General features: G+C 37.0%; 1 protein-coding gene across 5 annotated transcripts in view; it reads left to right on the top strand.

Annotated features, from left to right (window-relative positions):
• The window catches only part of PRKG1 (protein kinase cGMP-dependent 1), a 1,291,606-nt gene that overhangs the window by 70,118 nt on the left and 1,203,871 nt on the right, over positions 1-17,617 (top strand). Inside the window, exon 1 of one of the 5 annotated variants that reach the window (XM_054660122.2) lies at positions 12,126-13,756. The exons of 1 other annotated variant lie outside the window; for it this stretch is intronic. In XM_054660122.2, coding sequence (XP_054516097.1) covers positions 13,446-13,756 — 311 coding nt within the window. In that variant the 5' untranslated portion in view covers positions 12,126-13,445. Of the gene's footprint in view, positions 1-12,125; positions 13,757-17,617 lie in introns of those variants that run through there. 3 more of the 5 variants (XM_016919732.4, XM_016919731.4, XM_001162858.6) reach the window with 3 other exon arrangements.

Genomic DNA, 17,617 nt, shown 5'->3' on the forward strand with positions numbered 1-17,617 from the left:
TGGCAGCAGGCAAGAGAGCATGTGCAGGGGAACTCCTCTTTCTAAAACCATCAGATCTTGTGAGACTTATTCAGTATCATGAGAATAGCACGGGAAAAACCTACCCCCATGAGTCAATTACCTCCTACCGGGTCCCTCTCACAACACGGGAATTATGGGAGCTACAATTCAAAATGAGATTTGGGTGGGGACTCAGCCAAACCATATCAGCATCTTTTATATTTATTGTGCTAGTCATTTACAGTGCCTCTTGAAATCTGTGGCATGATAGTTTTTATCAGTTTTGGAAAATTCATAGTGATTATTTCTTCAAATACTGCTTTTGCTGTATTCTCTATTTTCTGTCCTTTTGAGACTCCAATTATATAGAGGTTAGAACTTCTCCCATAACTCCACATCTCATGTCCTTTTTCCTGTGTTTTAAGATTCCTTTTCTTTATTTAATGTAGCTACTTTATTTGGACTTATCTTCCAGTTTACTAATTTTGTCTTCTATTATTAAAGTTGACTATATAGAGTTATTAATTTTCAGTTACTGCTTTCTTTCATCTAAAATTTCAGTTTCAAAAAGTTCTTTGTAATTTCCAGTTTTCTGCTAAAATTACTAACATTTGTATCACATTTCTGAAACATAAAATTGTCACAATTATTTTAAAGTCCATTTCTGATAATTCCAATATCACAATCTCCCATGGGTCTCCTTCTGTTGCATGGCTTCTACTGTTTTCCCAGTTTTAGGTTATGGGGTGTTGCCTTGTTGTACCTAATTGTTTTTTATTGAATCCCAACATAGGTGTGAAAAATTGTAGAGAGAGTATGATACTCTGGATTATGTGATCTTCCTTCATGGAGGATTTACTTTTGCTCCTGATGGGCAGGAAGACTAGGATCAGATCACCCAATCCAATTATAGATTGAACAGATATAAAGCAGGGTTTCAGTCTTATTGAGTACATGGTTATTAGCAGTTAAAGTTTAGCCTCTCTGGAATTCAACTAGTTGGGCCTGATTCCAGTTTTTTTCCCTCCAGCCACTTTAGACTTTTGAAGCTTTGCTCAACTTCTTAGCCTCTCAGCTTCTAATTTATGCTTACTTACTTATTTTCTTAGAAGTATTTTGTGATTGGTGAATACCTCAGAAAAACACTGAATGTTGGGCTGATATCTCTGGACAGACTTCCCTTTTCTGTGGGATATTGGCCCCTCAATTCCTTGCTGCTTGGGAGTTTTCCAATGCCTTATTTTTATATTATTGGTTCGGCTTCTCTAATTATTATAGGTGGGAGGATTGATTATCAGTAAACGAATCTTCCATCACCAGAAGAAGAAATCAATAAGATAATCTCTTGAATAATAATTTATTTTGAATTCAAAACAGTATCTTTTTTTTTTTCTATTTTTTTGAGATGGAGTTTTGCTCTTGTTTCCCAGGCTGAAGTGCAATGGTGTGATCTCGGCTCACTGCAACCTCCTGCTCCTGGGTTCAAGCGATTCTCCTGCCTCAGCCTCCTGAGTAGCTGGAATTACAGGCATGCGCCACCACGTCCAGCTGATTTTTTATTTTTAGTAGAGACGGGGTTTCTCCGTGTTGGTCAGGTTGGTCTCAAACTCCCGACCTCAGGCGATCCGCCCGCCTCAGCCTCCCAAAGTGCTGGGATTACAGGCATGAGCCACTGTGCCCGGCCCAACAGTCTCTATTGAAACCATAAAGATAGGTTTTAAAAAATACAAATAAGCTATTAATTTTAGCTCATAGTGGTATTTCAGATTTTGACAATCAACTCAAAATTTTTCTTAAAAACTTTGAAGCACAGTTTTAGAGAAACATTATGTTTTTCTGATTTTTAACTTGAAACAAAATTTGGCAAACTTTATACATTATTAGAAAAATATGCCAATTGTTTGCTTGAATGATTTCCTATTTTTCCTTGTTATGGGTATGTTGAAAAGGATATTAATAGTGCCATTCATTACCAGTAAGTTAATAGAATACTTCACTCAAGTACAGCTGCATCATTTAACAACAGGGATACATGCTAAGAAATGTGCCTTTAGGCAATTTTATCATTGTGCAAACATCAAAAAGTGTATTTACACAAACCTAGATAGTATATAGCCTATTGCACACCTAGACTATATGATATAGCGTATTGCTCCCAAGCTACAAAGCTATATAGCATGTGACTGTACTGAATACTGTAGGCAATTGTAACATGATGGTATTTGTGTATCTAAACATATCTAAACATAGAAAAGGTACAGTAAAAATATGGTATAAAAGATAAAAAAGGTACAACTATGTATAGCAGCTTCATTAGAATCTTACAAGACCACTGTTGTATATGCGGTCTATCATTGACAGAAAAGTTATTACATGATGCATGACTGTACGTTAATAAGAGTCATTTTCTAAATTAGGTTATTACAAGTAACTATAAAAGTGGCAAGCTTCCATTTGCATCACTATGGAAATTTTATAATTAGAGCTTAATTTTTTGAGGATCTGCTAATTAATGTCAAAAGGAAACCAGTGTTATTTACCTGTTATTTTTATAATGATTGTGTTAAACAAAGATACACGGTGCTCAATATGGAGTAGAACATTTGGACAGTAGAGGGTGCAATTGTACCTTTAGTTCTGTATTTTAGTCATTAGAAATTAGTATTTAATGGCTGAGAGATAAATTTGAAGAATGTACTGTTTGTTGAAGCTGTATACTATGGAAGTGTATTTGAAATAAAATGAGTCATGTAAAGAAGGAGTACAAATTTCTCTTGTCATGTGATGCTTTGCTTTACCTTGTACTTTTAAAAAATGAAACATTTAAATCTCAATCAGAAACTATTTGCTAAAAATATTATTTTTAACTGAATAAAGAATATATTTTCTACATATAGAAAGGCATATCATATCAACATGACATTTTTCTGTTGTGGAGCTTTATTAATTTTAATTACATATGTTTTTCCTCTTGGGAAATGGTGCTTCCAAAAGGATTAGGTATATTGATGACTGCCTCATGAGACTCCCAGTTTGTGAGAGGAAAAATATAATTAAAACCACTAAAGATAAATGATGCAATGCCAAGAGGGTTTTTACATTCACATGGTTATTAATGCTAAGGTTTTGTTGAAGATCTAGAAGTTTCACACAGTTATGAATCAGAAACTTAGATTTCTATTTAGACACTGAAGCAGCATTATAACATTGCAGTTAAAAGCTTAATTTATAAAGATTTTTGGGATATATGTATGCAAGGCTTTGACTTTTTATCTTCAAATTTGACTCTTTAATAGATAAGGATTTGTTTTATTTTCTCATAGGAACGGCTTGTCTTTAGGTTTTTTTAAGGTTGACAACAATTACATTTTCAAGACCTATATTCAAGTCTAATAAATTTGAAGGGCTTATGAAGTATTCTTTCTGACTTTTTAAAATTACAGAAAACATCTACCTGAGAAATATTCTTTTTTGCATTAACAAACCATATATTCCTGTCTTTTGATTTAATTGAACAACTATTTAACATAGCATTGTGACTTTATAATTATTGCTAATTCCCAAAGGTTAGCACGTTCATATTCAATTGATTGTGATGTTAAGCTTATGATTTTATATCTAGGGCCTACTCTGACATTCTATGGAGAAAGCAAAGCAAGAACAAGGGAGGGGAGATGGGAAATAATATATGTATGTTAAGAATTAAGTTAGCGAAGGAATTTTGCAGATGGATGTAAATTTGCTTCTTGAACTTTGTTTAAATCTTAACTTTCAAATTATAAATGATCAGGTAGGACACAAGCATTGGTTAATAATCACAGAAGTTATTAAGTATATTAATTGAAAGCATCTGCTTTTGAAATAATATCAAATGGTATGAATAGTTTTCTACAAGATGTATGTATTAGGAAGCACTAGTAAAGAAGGCCAACTCCAAATAAAGCAGTCAGCTTTTGGAAGGGTAGCTGGAACTGTGGAAGAAACAAAAAAGAAATTGCAAAACTGTTGATCCTGTAGACATTGCCAGTGTTACATAAAAGAGCACTGTACCTTGAAGACAACATATTATAAGCCTAAGAGTAAGAAAGAAGGTGAGATTATGGTGATTTAAAAGTGCATTGAGAGAGTTGAAAAAAGTAGTTGGATATCAAGACACATTATTTCCTAGAAAAAAAAATCAGAGTGACAGGAAGAAAACATAGTTACCATGGGCCTTAAACAGGCAAATATGTTGTTCAAATAGGGATGTCTGTATTTTTTTTTTCTGTAAAAGAAAACCCATTTTAAAGTTAAGCCTCTGATATATTTGATTTGTTACATACAGAAAGGCTTAAACTAAGCCTCTGATATGTTTGATTTATTAAATATTACACAACACCATCAATAAACAGAAAAGTTGTCCCTTTTGATTCTTTTCCATCAGAGAGGTGTGTTTTGCATATTAAATAAATAATTGTTGACTGCATTTACTCCTACCTTTATTTATTCAACGCAATTAGCCAGTATAGTGAGCGCCTTCCTGTTCTAGGTGTTGATGAACAAAATAGACATAATCCTTTGCTTTCATAGTTTACAGTCTAATGGGAGATGTATCTATTTAACAAATATTTATGCAAATATTAGGGTTAGTGTTAGGGTTAGAATGCATAATATATAATTATGCATTGTGATAAAGTGCTTTTAGAAGGGAAAACCTTATGGGGATGATTCTGAAGGATTATCAGAGAGAGTTTTTTTAGGGAAGAACTGAAGAATAGATTTATCGAATAAACGACTCAAGAGATGAGAGGCGGTAATGGGGAAGTGATAGGGCTAGGATTTGAAGGCAGTGAAAGGGGTTGGGAATAGGTCTTCATGGGCAAAAAGAGAATTCCCATTGGAAGCTATGAAATGTTAAGACGTAATTGCTTAATGCTTGGAGAACTTAAAGAACTAAAGGATCACTGTAACACTTTGGTAATTAATTACTCATCAAATGCTCTACCTTATTTTGATCCCATTGTAGTCCTTCCTTGAACATTTTCCCAACCTAAGCAATAATCCTGTGACCCAGTCTAATTTTAAAGGGAGGAAATGTGATTATGGATCAAATGGCAAGGCTAATCCTTCCTGTAGGCACCAAATTTGTTATATGTTCATGGTTTTCTGTCATGTCATTGACTGTGGCCACAGGCTGGGCAAATTGTGGTTTGAAAGGGGAGATGTGAGTAGTTGACAGTACTGTTTGTGGGACGAGAACTGTGTGTTCTTGTCTCAGATATTGCTGTGTATGTAGATAGCAATAGGGGATTTCACAAATGGAGAAAATGCTTGTACTTTCTATTAAATTGTCTAACTGACTTTTAAAGTATTAAATGCCATGAATACTCAGGTTCAACGCTGAAAGTATTAGAAGAAGGAAGGTTTAGTTGTTAAACAATGTATATATTTACCATTTATTTATATGGTATATACAGTATGTAATATTTTATGTATTTACTGTATATTTATTTTGGAAATTCATAATACATACTGGAATGTTAAAAGTACTGATATTAATGCTGAAAGAAATCTCTTTTCTTACATTTTTCTCAATCTCTCCCAAACATTTTTGACCATGAAACCCTTTTTCATTACATTCATTACCATTTTAAGGAACTAGCGTTCTTTAGTTCACATTCTGAGGGAAGCCCTGCGTTAGAGTCGCCTGGTTGCTAGCAGAGCTTTCTTTGACACTCCTCTTAGAACAACATATTTGCCTGCTTAAGATCCATGATAACTATGTTTTCTTCCTGTCACTTTGAATATTTTCTAGAAAATATGTGTCTTTATACAACTACTTTTTTTTCTTGAAAGAATCACCACTTAAAAGATTCCACCTCTCAATCTTGCTGCACTGGGGATTAAGTTTCCAGCATATGAACTTTGGGGGAGACATTCACATCATAGCTAACACATTTGCTTTTTTTTACTGTGGGAGGTGGGATAGGATGGGATGTTAAGCCATGGCATATGTTGCTGTCGCTCCTTTAATTATCTGTGTTTGTGTGTTTGTATGTATGTGTGTGTGTATATATATATATATATGTATGTGTGTATATATATATATACACACATACATACAAACACACAAACACAGATTATATATATATATATATATATATATGTTATTTGTGTGTGCCCTTGAGAGTGACATAAAGTAAACTAAAAAATAGACCAAACATGGAAACACTGTTTGTTATCTTAGGTAAGTTTTAGTTCTGTGACTGCTGAGAGAATATTACTTGCTGTTTTCTGATGGAGGGTCTAACCAGTGGAAACCGGAAAATGAAAGTAAGCAATTTTCACTAAGTTCTCTATGTTCCTAACAGCAGCAATTGCTTTTAATATTCCACAAATAAACATTGTGAAGATTTCCCTGTTATTTTTTCCACTTAAAAGTTGTAGTCAACATAGATGATTTTCTAAAGAAACTAGATGATTAGAATTTTGGCTGTATTATAATCTGGGGAAAAATTAGATGAATTTTCCATAATGACTCTCTACATTAACTCTTTGAGTAAAAAATTTGTATGTAATACAGTGAGTCTAGACAGACACTATTTTGTGCTAATATCAAAAAAGTGTGAAATTTCCTATTGTACATTTATTTATATGGTGCATTGAAACTATATGATACTTTAGATATTGCTGCTTTGGGTAACTTCTTCATTATATAGGTGTTTGAACATTTGTCTTTTAAGTTTAAATCTGGACCACTAATATTTATTCTTTACCTACCAGATTAAATGCCTGTGCTTTCAATAATGAATTTTTAAAAATCCAGTCTAGACCATGAAGGAATTACTGAATCTTCTCTAAAAACCTACATTAGGCAAGGCGAATGATAATGTTATAGTTAGTTACAAATACATAGTGAATGTATGCATCTCCTGGGCCCCAGCCTGGGGCTTCTATCCTTGTTTCAAGAATAATACGTGGCAATATCTTGGCCCTGGAATGATATCCATTTGCTTTACTAGCCTACTATTTCATTTGCCTGTCGTTAGAAAAGTGGATTTCTGGATTTCCATCTCATGATGATTATAGAAAAGTCACAATTTGAAGATTCCTTAATTTGAAGCTAGGTGATATTTACATGCCCATTAAGTTAATGAGAGTGGAGATCTCCATGTATTTCCCTACTACGTCTTTTTGCCTGCAAAGCCCCCTCTCCCTTGAATCACTGACATTCTCACAATATAAATAAATTTCTTGACATCTTTCTCTTGCCCAATGCAGTCATTTTACCTACTAATAAAAATTCAATTCACCCAAATTTCTATTTCATTGTCCTTCTTACATCTTTAGTATTTTCTTACCTTATTATTTTTAAAGAGTTTGCTAGCAAAACTTCAGTTTTCTTTACTTTAAATTTTGGTTACAAAACCTGTAAGAAGAAAATGGCCAAGTTATATCAACTGCTAAATACTAGTTAAAATACAAACAACAGCAAAAAAGAAAAATCATGGACTAGAGAGCTATTCTATAAGCCCCACAATATCAAATCTGTTTTCAGAATCAAAATTACTTTTAAAAGTACTTTAGAATATTTTGTGGAAAATATTGATGATTTACCTTAGTAAAAGATGCACATTTAATATACCAGAAGAATCACTGAAATGGAACTGAGCAACTCTAACTTATTTATCATACAGGCATGTTGCATGCTCATGTACATATTCATTACGCTTCAAATGCAGTAAAATGGTGTCTTGTGAATAAAGCATTTTAAATTCTATTTTATGCATTTAAAAATTTTACACTTATTTCAAAATACAAAAAACCTAATATTTTTCTTGATTTTTTTTCTTTTGGCTATTGAAAATGAGCAGCTGACTAAAGAGTACAAATAAATATTCATTTTGTTAGATAGCTCATGAGTTTTCATGAGAACTAGTTTAGCCTGAGACCCAATAATAACTTCCCGTCATCTTAAGAAGGGGACTATAAAAATTCATTTTACCTAATATTAAGCATGACACTAATTCAGTATTAAATGCTAAGTACATTAGCGATTATGATACAGTACGCTGTTACTTTCCAAGTCTCTGCAGTAAGTTTTTCATCATTAATGGTTTATTATTTTTTTCTTTTCTACGCAGAACTTACCATTTGAAATAGTATAACTTGAAAACAGCCAAACTATTTCAATTTTTACTTATATCCATGTAAATATATATTCCTTATGGCCAAATCTATCCACTAAACACAATTATAAAGCTAGTTCTATAGGAATTAATAAAATAGCAGGCACTTGAATCCCTGTACCTAATTCACAGGGAATCAATGTAAGTTCCAGTTTCTGTAAAAACAATAAAGCAAAAAGGGATCCTTGAATTATTGTCTAATTTATCAAAGTATAATTAAAATTCTATTGTCTGAGTCATCCCCCTTTATAGTCCAAAGACAATTCCGGTTGTGCATTATTATTCATTGCAATAGGATGATTGCTTTCCTAAAACATATTCACACAAAGTAATGTATAAGTGGGTTTGTAATGTGCCTGAAATAATAGGTATTATCATTACAGATCTTCCTTGGTTTTACTTTTCTATCAGTAATGTGGAAAGCAAAATTTGAAAATATTTATAAACTAGAGAGGCTCAGATATTTTGAATTGAATAGGGTGACCAACTCTCCTGGTTTGCCCGAGACTGGAAGATTCTTAGAACTTTTAGTTTTAAAGACAGGACAATTTCAAGCAATTTTAGGATTAGTACAATCTCTGGCAAATGGGTTCAAGTTACTTACCCTGAGCCAGAATGTAATCTTGTTGAAATAAAGACAGGACAGTTTTGTGAAAAGGAACTTTTTGAAAACCTTGTTGCTGCTCTTTCAGGATTTTCCAAATTTGTCCTCTTCACCTCCCTGACCCCTAAGTCAAGCAAGTTGATGTTAAAGACACTCTTCTCTCTCTGGATACAGAATAGGACAGTAGCAACACTTATAAGTTCTGCAGAAAGTAATGAGGGGTAGGGGCCTCAACTCTACATCACCTAGTCTGGATATGAAGCCAGTCTTTGCCATTGATTAGGTGAATGATTCTGTGACTCCATTTTCTCTAATATTAATAGAATATTAATAATATTGAACTTACAGGGTTGTATGAACAATACCTATCATGCATTAAGAAGTCAAGGAAGTTAGTTAATTTTTTGTGATCTTGATTATGATTAGCAACTTAGAACAGACCGTTATGTCTGCCAGTAATAACTTTAAAATCTAGATTCCTAGGAGGACTTGTTACTTTTAGCAATCTTCTGCCAGAGGAAGCTTCTGTCTCCTGAAAGGCTCAGCTATATTTTTGTTTGTTTATTTTTTCCCATTCAAGATATACACATGAAATGGCAGAAGAAAATTTCAAAACTTAAGATTCTTCCAGGAAATACAGTGTCAGTGGAATGGATAAGTGGATAAAATTAGCACAGATCTTTTGGGCTAATTATGTTTTTAGTGAAGGATGACAAATTCTACAGATTTATTTTTGAATAGCCAGTATTATAATAAAGCTACTTTATTGGAATAGCTCATTAAATGATTCTGAGAATCCATTAAGGAAGGCATGTCAGTTTTTATTCTCAATTATGAGGATTGGGTGCAAGACTAAAGAGCATATTGGAGTTCAACAGGCCACAGTTTGGTCTGGCTACCAGTAGAACTTTGCTTCTATTAAAGTTATGAAAAAGGAAGACTGCTGAAAAACAGGTTGTGAGTTGTTTCTGGAATTCTAGAGTATGAAGTCAGTTCCTTCAAAATTGCATTGTTCTAACTGTTAGCATCTAATGTCAAAGCTTCATCTCAGATAGGCAGTGGGGCAGGGCTCAGATCAAGCCATTCTCCTCTACTCTATCCCTGAAGGAATCTGAGGTAGACACTTCCTAATTAGCAGAAAGTAGACTTGTGCCTGATCTTTGATCTTGTAATTTAGCCAATTAAGTTTACTACATGACACTTAGTAAAGATAATTTGTCTGTTAAGACGTAATTGCAGGACTTTGATTTTTCACGTAGGGTTTATTTCCAGCATTTACTAAGTACAACGCAGAAGATGTTTAAGAAAATATTGGAAACACTCAAAAGGTTGAGATGGAAACCTGGTCGCTCAAGATCTAAACAGCTGGTCAAAAGCATCATTGAAAAACATACCTAAAATATTTATTTTTACTTTAAAAATGAAAGAGAAAAGGCTAGAATCCTGGATTTTGCATATGAAATTATAAAGCATTTAAGGGGAAATCAATTTAAAAAAATAACACAGCCTGAGATAACTAAATATATTCTATTCCTTGAACACCTTTTAAAGTCAATTGTAAAAGTCATGTCTTTTCAGCTTTTTACTCTCTTTGTGTTTGTTATAACAGATTCCTGACTCTCAATATCAGATTCATCCTGGAACAGATTTTATATCATGAGATGTAAATTTAAAATGAAAATGTAATGTGTATACATCCTATAGTTGCATTTAGATATGCCAGCTTAAATACTGAAAAGTATTTACATAATTTAGTGTAAAAAAACTCACTTTTTTCCAAAATGCCTAAATATTTTTGGTTTTTTTTATTTTTGGGGAAAGTGTTTTAGTTTTTATTTTCCTTTGTACATGTAGACAGACTTTCTACAAATGAGGAAGAACCTTCTCTCTTTGTGCTGCTCAAAAATTAAGTAACCCCATTTAAACCCTAAATAAACTCTAAAACATTAATGAAAAACGTATTTAAAATATTTGTTTTCACTTTAAAAATGAACGAGATGGCTGGGCACAGTGGCTCATGCGTGTAATCCCAGCATTTTTGGAGGCCAAGGCGGGCAGATCACGAGATCAAGAGATCGAGAACATCCTGGCCAACATGGTGAACCCCGTCTCTACTAAAAATACAAAAACTAGCAGGCGTGGTGGCGGGTGCCTGTAGTCCCAGCTACTCCGGAGGCTGAGGCAGGAGAATCACTTGAATCCAGGAGGCGGAGGTTGCAGGGAGCTGAGATTGCGCCACTGCACTTCAGCCTGGGTGGCCAGAGCAAAACTCCGTCTCAAAAAACAAACAAACAAACAAACAAAAAAAACAAAGAGAAAATCCTGGAATTCTGAACCCAGCTTAGCAGTTGTCTAATTATGTCCTCTATACATTGTATCTGATATATTTTTAGACATAAACTCATGGCTTCATGAACCCCAATAATAGATCTATAGGAAAAAGTCATTTTGTATTCAACATTTTCCCATGGAAATAAAGAATTCCCACAGGTTAAATAAGAATTTGGCCTTTTGCCCAGAAGAAGGAAATTTTCATGGAAGCTTTTTTAGAATACAGTGAGTTATACAAAGTCACAGTACTTCTGCTTGGTTTACTTTTAATTAAAACAACAGTAATTCAGAGCTATTATTATTTTCAATATTTGTAAGTTGCTCATTTCTTCATTGCAAAAGAAAATGTTTTGAGAATGATCCATTTTATATATCACATTTAGAAATAAATGCACTTCTGAAAGTCTGTGTTGGAAAGCAGAAAAATGAAGTGTCTTGTGTAATCTGCATTAAGAGAATTACTAGATCATAATCTACATAAAAGAATATTTAGGACTATATATTTTGTCATTTAGTCCTCTAATTAAAAACAAGGACACTTTAAATGAACAAGCTTGTTAAGATACCTTGACCTCCCTCCCTCCTTTCCTCCCTTCCTCTGTCTCTAGCTTAAATACACAAAGTTGTGTATTCAAAAGCAACAGTGTGCAAGTTATTTTGATACTATTCTTTGCTAAGTTTAGAATTGCATTGCAATTCAATTTTATTTTCTGTCCATTTTGTTTTAGTGTTAAGGAATAACCAAATAGAGCATTGAGGATTATAATATTGAGTGCCCAAGAATAGTAATCAAAAGTCTGCCAATAAAGATGCTGTAAAATTGGATGAGTTCGTAATGTCTTAAGCAAATATTAGGGATTTAGGTACGTATTAGGCAGATATTTGGGGATTCTAAACATGTGTTCCCATGATGGGAGTGTAACACTTGGATAGAAAGGAAGTTACCTAATTGTGATCATTCTGGGGAATATTGAGTGGGCAGGGATGAGGGTGGGAGTGGGTAGAGGTGGGGGTGACTGCAGTATAGTGTACAATTCACTGCAGCCTGCGTGGTCTCCCTCGCTCCTTCACGATTTTCCCTCTTCTTCAAAGTTTGTGTCAGGATGTCTTCCTGGCCATTCAAGTGGAAAGATACATTCCTAACAGCTTGGTTGTGAGGAAAGTAATATTTTTAAAGGTATGATTCAGTTTCAAGATGAAATTTTTGGAGCTCGGGAATGATTTTTAACCCCCACCCTCTCCCCGCCAAATTCAGCAAATGGAAGAAGCAAGGCCCATCCGAGAACTATTCCCAGGCACCAGCTCAAGGCGGAGGGCTCATGGGGAAGCTGAGTGGCCTGCTAGGGCCCAAATCCGTTTTTGGCCTTTGCCCTAAAACAGTTCCCCGATGAGAGTTTGGAAGGGGCAGAAAGGAAAGTAACTATCTGGAGCAGGCGAAGAGTAGCAACGCCTCGGGTGCTAAAATCGGAAACCCCACCCCCTACCCCACAACCCTTTCCCAAAGGTAGTAGGCTGAAAGGGGGAATTCCTCGCGGGCGCCGACTCGCTCGCATCTCCTGAGGGGCAAGTTTCTTCGCAAGCGTTAGCCACCTGTGTGAGGCGCTCCGGGTGGGGAAGGTGGCGTGGGAGAAGCGACAGCTCGGCCACACCGCTCGGGAGATTTCCTTAGTGAGGCCGGCCGTCAAAATACCTCCAGAACTCAGAGCTTTGATGATACAGAGTCCCCTATGCCTCGTACGTCGCTAGGATCGTAGCCCAGCATTCTCCAGGCTGGTCTGCTCTGGAGTCAGCTGAGGCCTCCCGAGTTTGCCCGGGGTCCTCCCTGTCCCCTCCCTCCCACCTCCCCACCCCCGAAGTAGCGCTCCCGCCTCGCTCCACCCGCACACCCCCGGCGCGCCTCGGAGGCTTATCAGGCTCCCCGCACGCCCCGCAAGCTTCCTTGGGCGCCCGGCGCGAAGGACTCTGAGAGCCCAGCCGCTGCCTCGGAGCCCCCATTCACGTCCCCTCCTCCCGCTCCCCCGCCACCGCGCCTCCCGGCTCTTCTCCCCCGCGCCGCGGCGCCCACCGCGTCTCAGGTTTAATCCCGGGTTGGACCTGCTGGTTTGCTCTCCCCGCTCTGAGCCTCACAGCCAGCCCAGAGAAGTGGAATCTGCACTGAAACTCTGGGTGGCTGGAGCCGGCGGACTGGGCATGCTCAGAAGCCAGGGCTGGCTTTGGTCTCAAGTAGGAAGCTTTGGCACTCGGGAGGCAGCGGCGACTTTGGGGAAAGTTGATCGGAGAGGGGAGGAAGCCTCAAGACGCGGAGCAGCGGCAGGAAGGAGCCCCCGGCAGCCCGGAGGAGCATGGGCACCTTGCGGGATTTACAGTACGCGCTCCAGGAGAAGATCGAGGAGCTGAGGCAGCGGGATGCTCTCATCGACGAGCTGGAGCTGGAGTTGGATCAGAAGGACGAACTGATCCAGAAGCTGCAGAACGAGCTGGACAAGTACCGCTCGGTGATCCGACCAGCCACCCAGCAGGCGCAGAAGCAGAGCGCGAGCACCTTGCAAGGCGAGCCGCGCACCAAGCGGCAGGCGATCTCCGCCGAGCCCACCGCCTTCGACATCCAGGATCTCAGCCATGTGACCCTGCCCTTCTACCCCAAGAGCCCACAGTAAGCAGGGGTGACGCGCCGGGTCCATGTGGCGCCCTGGCGATGGGGAGCTGAGGGTCTCTGTATTGTCTGTCGGCCCCCGCCCCTCCCGCTTGCCATGTCTGTCCTCATCCTCAGAAATGTTTCATTTTAACGGGCACTTCTTGCGGGGCTGTGCACGTTTCTCAGAGCCAGACTCACTGCACATACGTTGCCTTCGTGTCTTTGTCAGATGTCAAGGTATTATTTTTAAATATACATATACGTTCGTATAAGCCACCTAGTGTACGTAGAGTTTGAACACGTCCCAGGTGTGTGTCCGACCGTGTGTGTGAGTGTGAGAGAAGAAATAAAAAGCCCCCGTCTCCCAAAAGCCCTGGCAAACCAGCCCAGCTGGAAAATCCTAAATGCAGGCTCATCAGACTTGAAATGAAATGCGTCTGATATCACCCATACTTTCTATGCTTTTGTGGCTCTCCCGGATTTCTCTACCTGCTGGCGCTTCACGCTGGTACCCTTCAAACCTGACGTTCTTGTCATCATCAAAGTGTGAAACATAAGCAAATAGGCATAGAAAAAGGAAGAATTTTTGATTTCCTGAATTGGATGACATTTACAATCCATAAATGGAAGACTAGTCTGTTGATTTTGAAGAAATATTTTTTCATAACATATGAGGGAGAAGATTGCTTATTTTACTTAAGAAACGTGCATAATGTTACTAATGGAGCATCTCCATCTCCCAAGAGGTGGTTGTTTGTTTCCAGGGTCAGATACAGATAAGCACACTTATCTTATTTAAAACGTGGACCCATTGTTTGCCTTACTCTTGGCTTCTAATGCAACCACTCTGGCATTGTTCTAGCCTTTTAGGGAACTGTGCAATTCTGATGTTAGTGGGCTTCATAACTTGGATGGGAAAAATTTAATGAAACTTGTTATACAACACTCAACTCAGAGTTCATATGGAGAGTAAAGCGACAGGAACATGAGGTTAACAGAGAATGTGGGAGAGCACCCAAAAGAACGACATTTTAAATTAATAGATAATAACATAATTGATAAAACCAAGGATATTGCTGCTTACTCTACTACTAACGAAATCACATTGGCTGGATGGCACGTGTTACGTAATAATGCAAGGTCCATCGAAACCCTTCACTTCATAAATACAACAAGTTAGTATAAGGAGAAAGTAAATATTCGATTATCTCTATTTGTATTTATTGGATGTTTTTTGGGGAGAATCACAGTATGTACCAATTACTACTTTTGAAAACTTAGAGTTATACCTATACATGTTGATTCCCATGAAACATTTGCTGTTCATGCAGGCTTAGTTTAGGGAGGAGTTTGTATTCTGCGAGGGAGTTGGAAAGAGACAATAAGGATAAACATTTCTGAGATTCTGACCTTACCAAATTGCCCTAATAGTTCAGCAGACTTAGATCTGCCTTAGAAACCTGAGTGATCTGAATAAACTTCAACTTTCTCTGGTAAATTAATTTGCAATCCTGACATGCCTGACTGTTTTAGCTAACGAGGTACATGACCATCTCTCCTGGGCCAAGTTTTGCATAATGAAAAAATAACTCAAAGACAGCTCTCTGCATCTTTAAACATTTCATAGGATCTCATTTTTGTATCCGCAGGACTTTTGAGTGACACAGAGCAAACTCTGCTTTTACAAAAAGACCACTTTAATAGTTTTCATAGTGAAGCATGTTCAAGCCAGCTGATAACTCCAGTTAAACATTCCATCAGAGATTTACAAGATTCTAGGCAGTAGGGAATGAGCTATACAATGTGATAAGTTTAAAAGCCTCTTTGTACATGACTTGTAGAATAACTAGATTGAAAAACAAACAAACGAAAAAGGTCCAGAGTGGAAAATAAAGCTGGTGTGGCAAATAATTTATAGCATCCCATTATAATAACATTTTATCTATCATTATAATAACATTTTATCTATCAAACAACACTGTGTGTCCTGATACTGATTTCTTACTAATAACTTGTATTTTAAAGGACTCAGCTCTTAAGGTATTGCCATGATGCTTTGGGTGACTCTGAAGTATTTTATTGAGGAAAATGATAGAATGCCTTCCAAGCTTAAATAATTTTGGAAAAACATCTGTTCTTTTTTCACACTTACATAAAGAAAACTAGAAAAAAATTGGCTTGAGTAGTAGAAAGTGTACCTTTCTTAGGGAAAAAAGAAGTACATTGTATGCAAAATGAATAAATCTTATGTTGTTTGAATGGTTGTACAAGGTAGCTCCAGAAAGAGTTAAGAAAACCTGCCAAACCAAAGAAGACTTGTTTGCCTTTCAATGTATTTCACTATGAATAATTTGATTACACGGACTTACTGGCAACAAGTGTTTGTGTCTTTGTATTTCATCTTTACTACATCTTAAATGTAGCCATCTTTCTTAAACATACATATAGATTATTGTGAGTTTCCAGTTAAAATGAAACTATCTAAATAGACACATTAATTTCCAGTTTACGTTCATGCTAGTTTTTGATTCTCTTTTTTTTAGATGTAGGTAACTGCCCCGCTAATGTTCTGTTCATTTATCTGATATATGCAAATACATCTGTTTAGTTTTTACTTACTAAGGTTGCCTTCTGAGGATTATAATTTTTTTTTAGTTCTGTTTTCTTGGTAAATTTGGTCATTTAAAAATAGTATAAAATGTAAATTAACTTAATAACTTGAATCATTTAAACATTTTTGGCTTGGAATTTTTCCTTTAATGTGGGAATTGGAGGGAAGGTTCTGTCAGATTCCAGCACTGAGCCAGGACACTCCTGCTATAACTATGAGGTAGGAGGAGGGTTTTTATTGATCTCTTTCACAATCTGTATAGATACAATACTTATGTGAAGCAAATAACTGATGTAGCAAATTGGAATCTATATTCCACTGCTACCAAATAACTCCTTGAGAATGTAAAACTACTAAACTATATTTGGAAATAAACTGAGCAAATAAACCCTTAAAATGAAAAACAAAACCTAAGCGTTCATTATGTGAGATCAGATAGCCTGTTGATTGCCTATATAGAATAGTTCTTATGGACTTAAGTAATTTTATTTCATGAAGTTTCATTCCTGAAATTGATTCTATATCATGTTAGAACATTCAGTCTCTGAAATTTTGATCTAAACCCCTTATCTTTTGAAAATATTCCCAAATCTTTTCCATTTTCATGTCACAGGGTTTCAGTCATTTCAGTTGGATTATATAGACTTGAGTTCCTAAAAGTGGTTAGTGTCTTTGTATTTTGTAAGCTGTTGCTTTCACTCCATGTTCTATTTTGTTTCCTTTTTTTTTTCCTTTGTTGTTGTTGTTGTTGAGACAGAGTCTCGCTCTGTCACCCAGGCTGGAGTGCAGTGGCACGATCTTGGCTCACTGTAACCTCCGCCTCCAGGGTTCAAGCAACTCTCCCATCTCAGCCTCCTGAGTGGCTGGGATTACAGGCACGTGCCACCAATGCCTGGCTATTTTTTTTTTTTTTTTTTAGTAGAGATGGGGTTTCGCCATTTTGACCAGGCTGATCTTGAACTCCTGAACTCAGGTTATCAGCCCACCTGGGCCTCCCAAAGTGCTGAGATTACAGGTGTGAGCCACCACACCTGGCCCCTGTTTCACTTTTTCATTGTGAAGTACTTTGGAGGAGTTGAGGATAAAAATATTTATTTATATTTATTTATTTATTTATTTATTTATTGAGATGGAGTCTCGCTCCGTCGCCCAGGCTGGAGTGCAGTGGCGCGATCTCAGCTCACTGCAAGCTCTGCCTCCCGGGTTCACACCATTCTCTTGCCTCAGCCTCCCGAGTAGCTGGGACTACAGGCGCCAGCCACCACGCC

Source organism: Pan troglodytes, chromosome 8 (genome assembly GCF_028858775.2).
Source record: "Pan troglodytes isolate AG18354 chromosome 8, NHGRI_mPanTro3-v2.0_pri, whole genome shotgun sequence".
NCBI lineage: Eukaryota > Metazoa > Chordata > Mammalia > Primates > Hominidae > Pan > Pan troglodytes.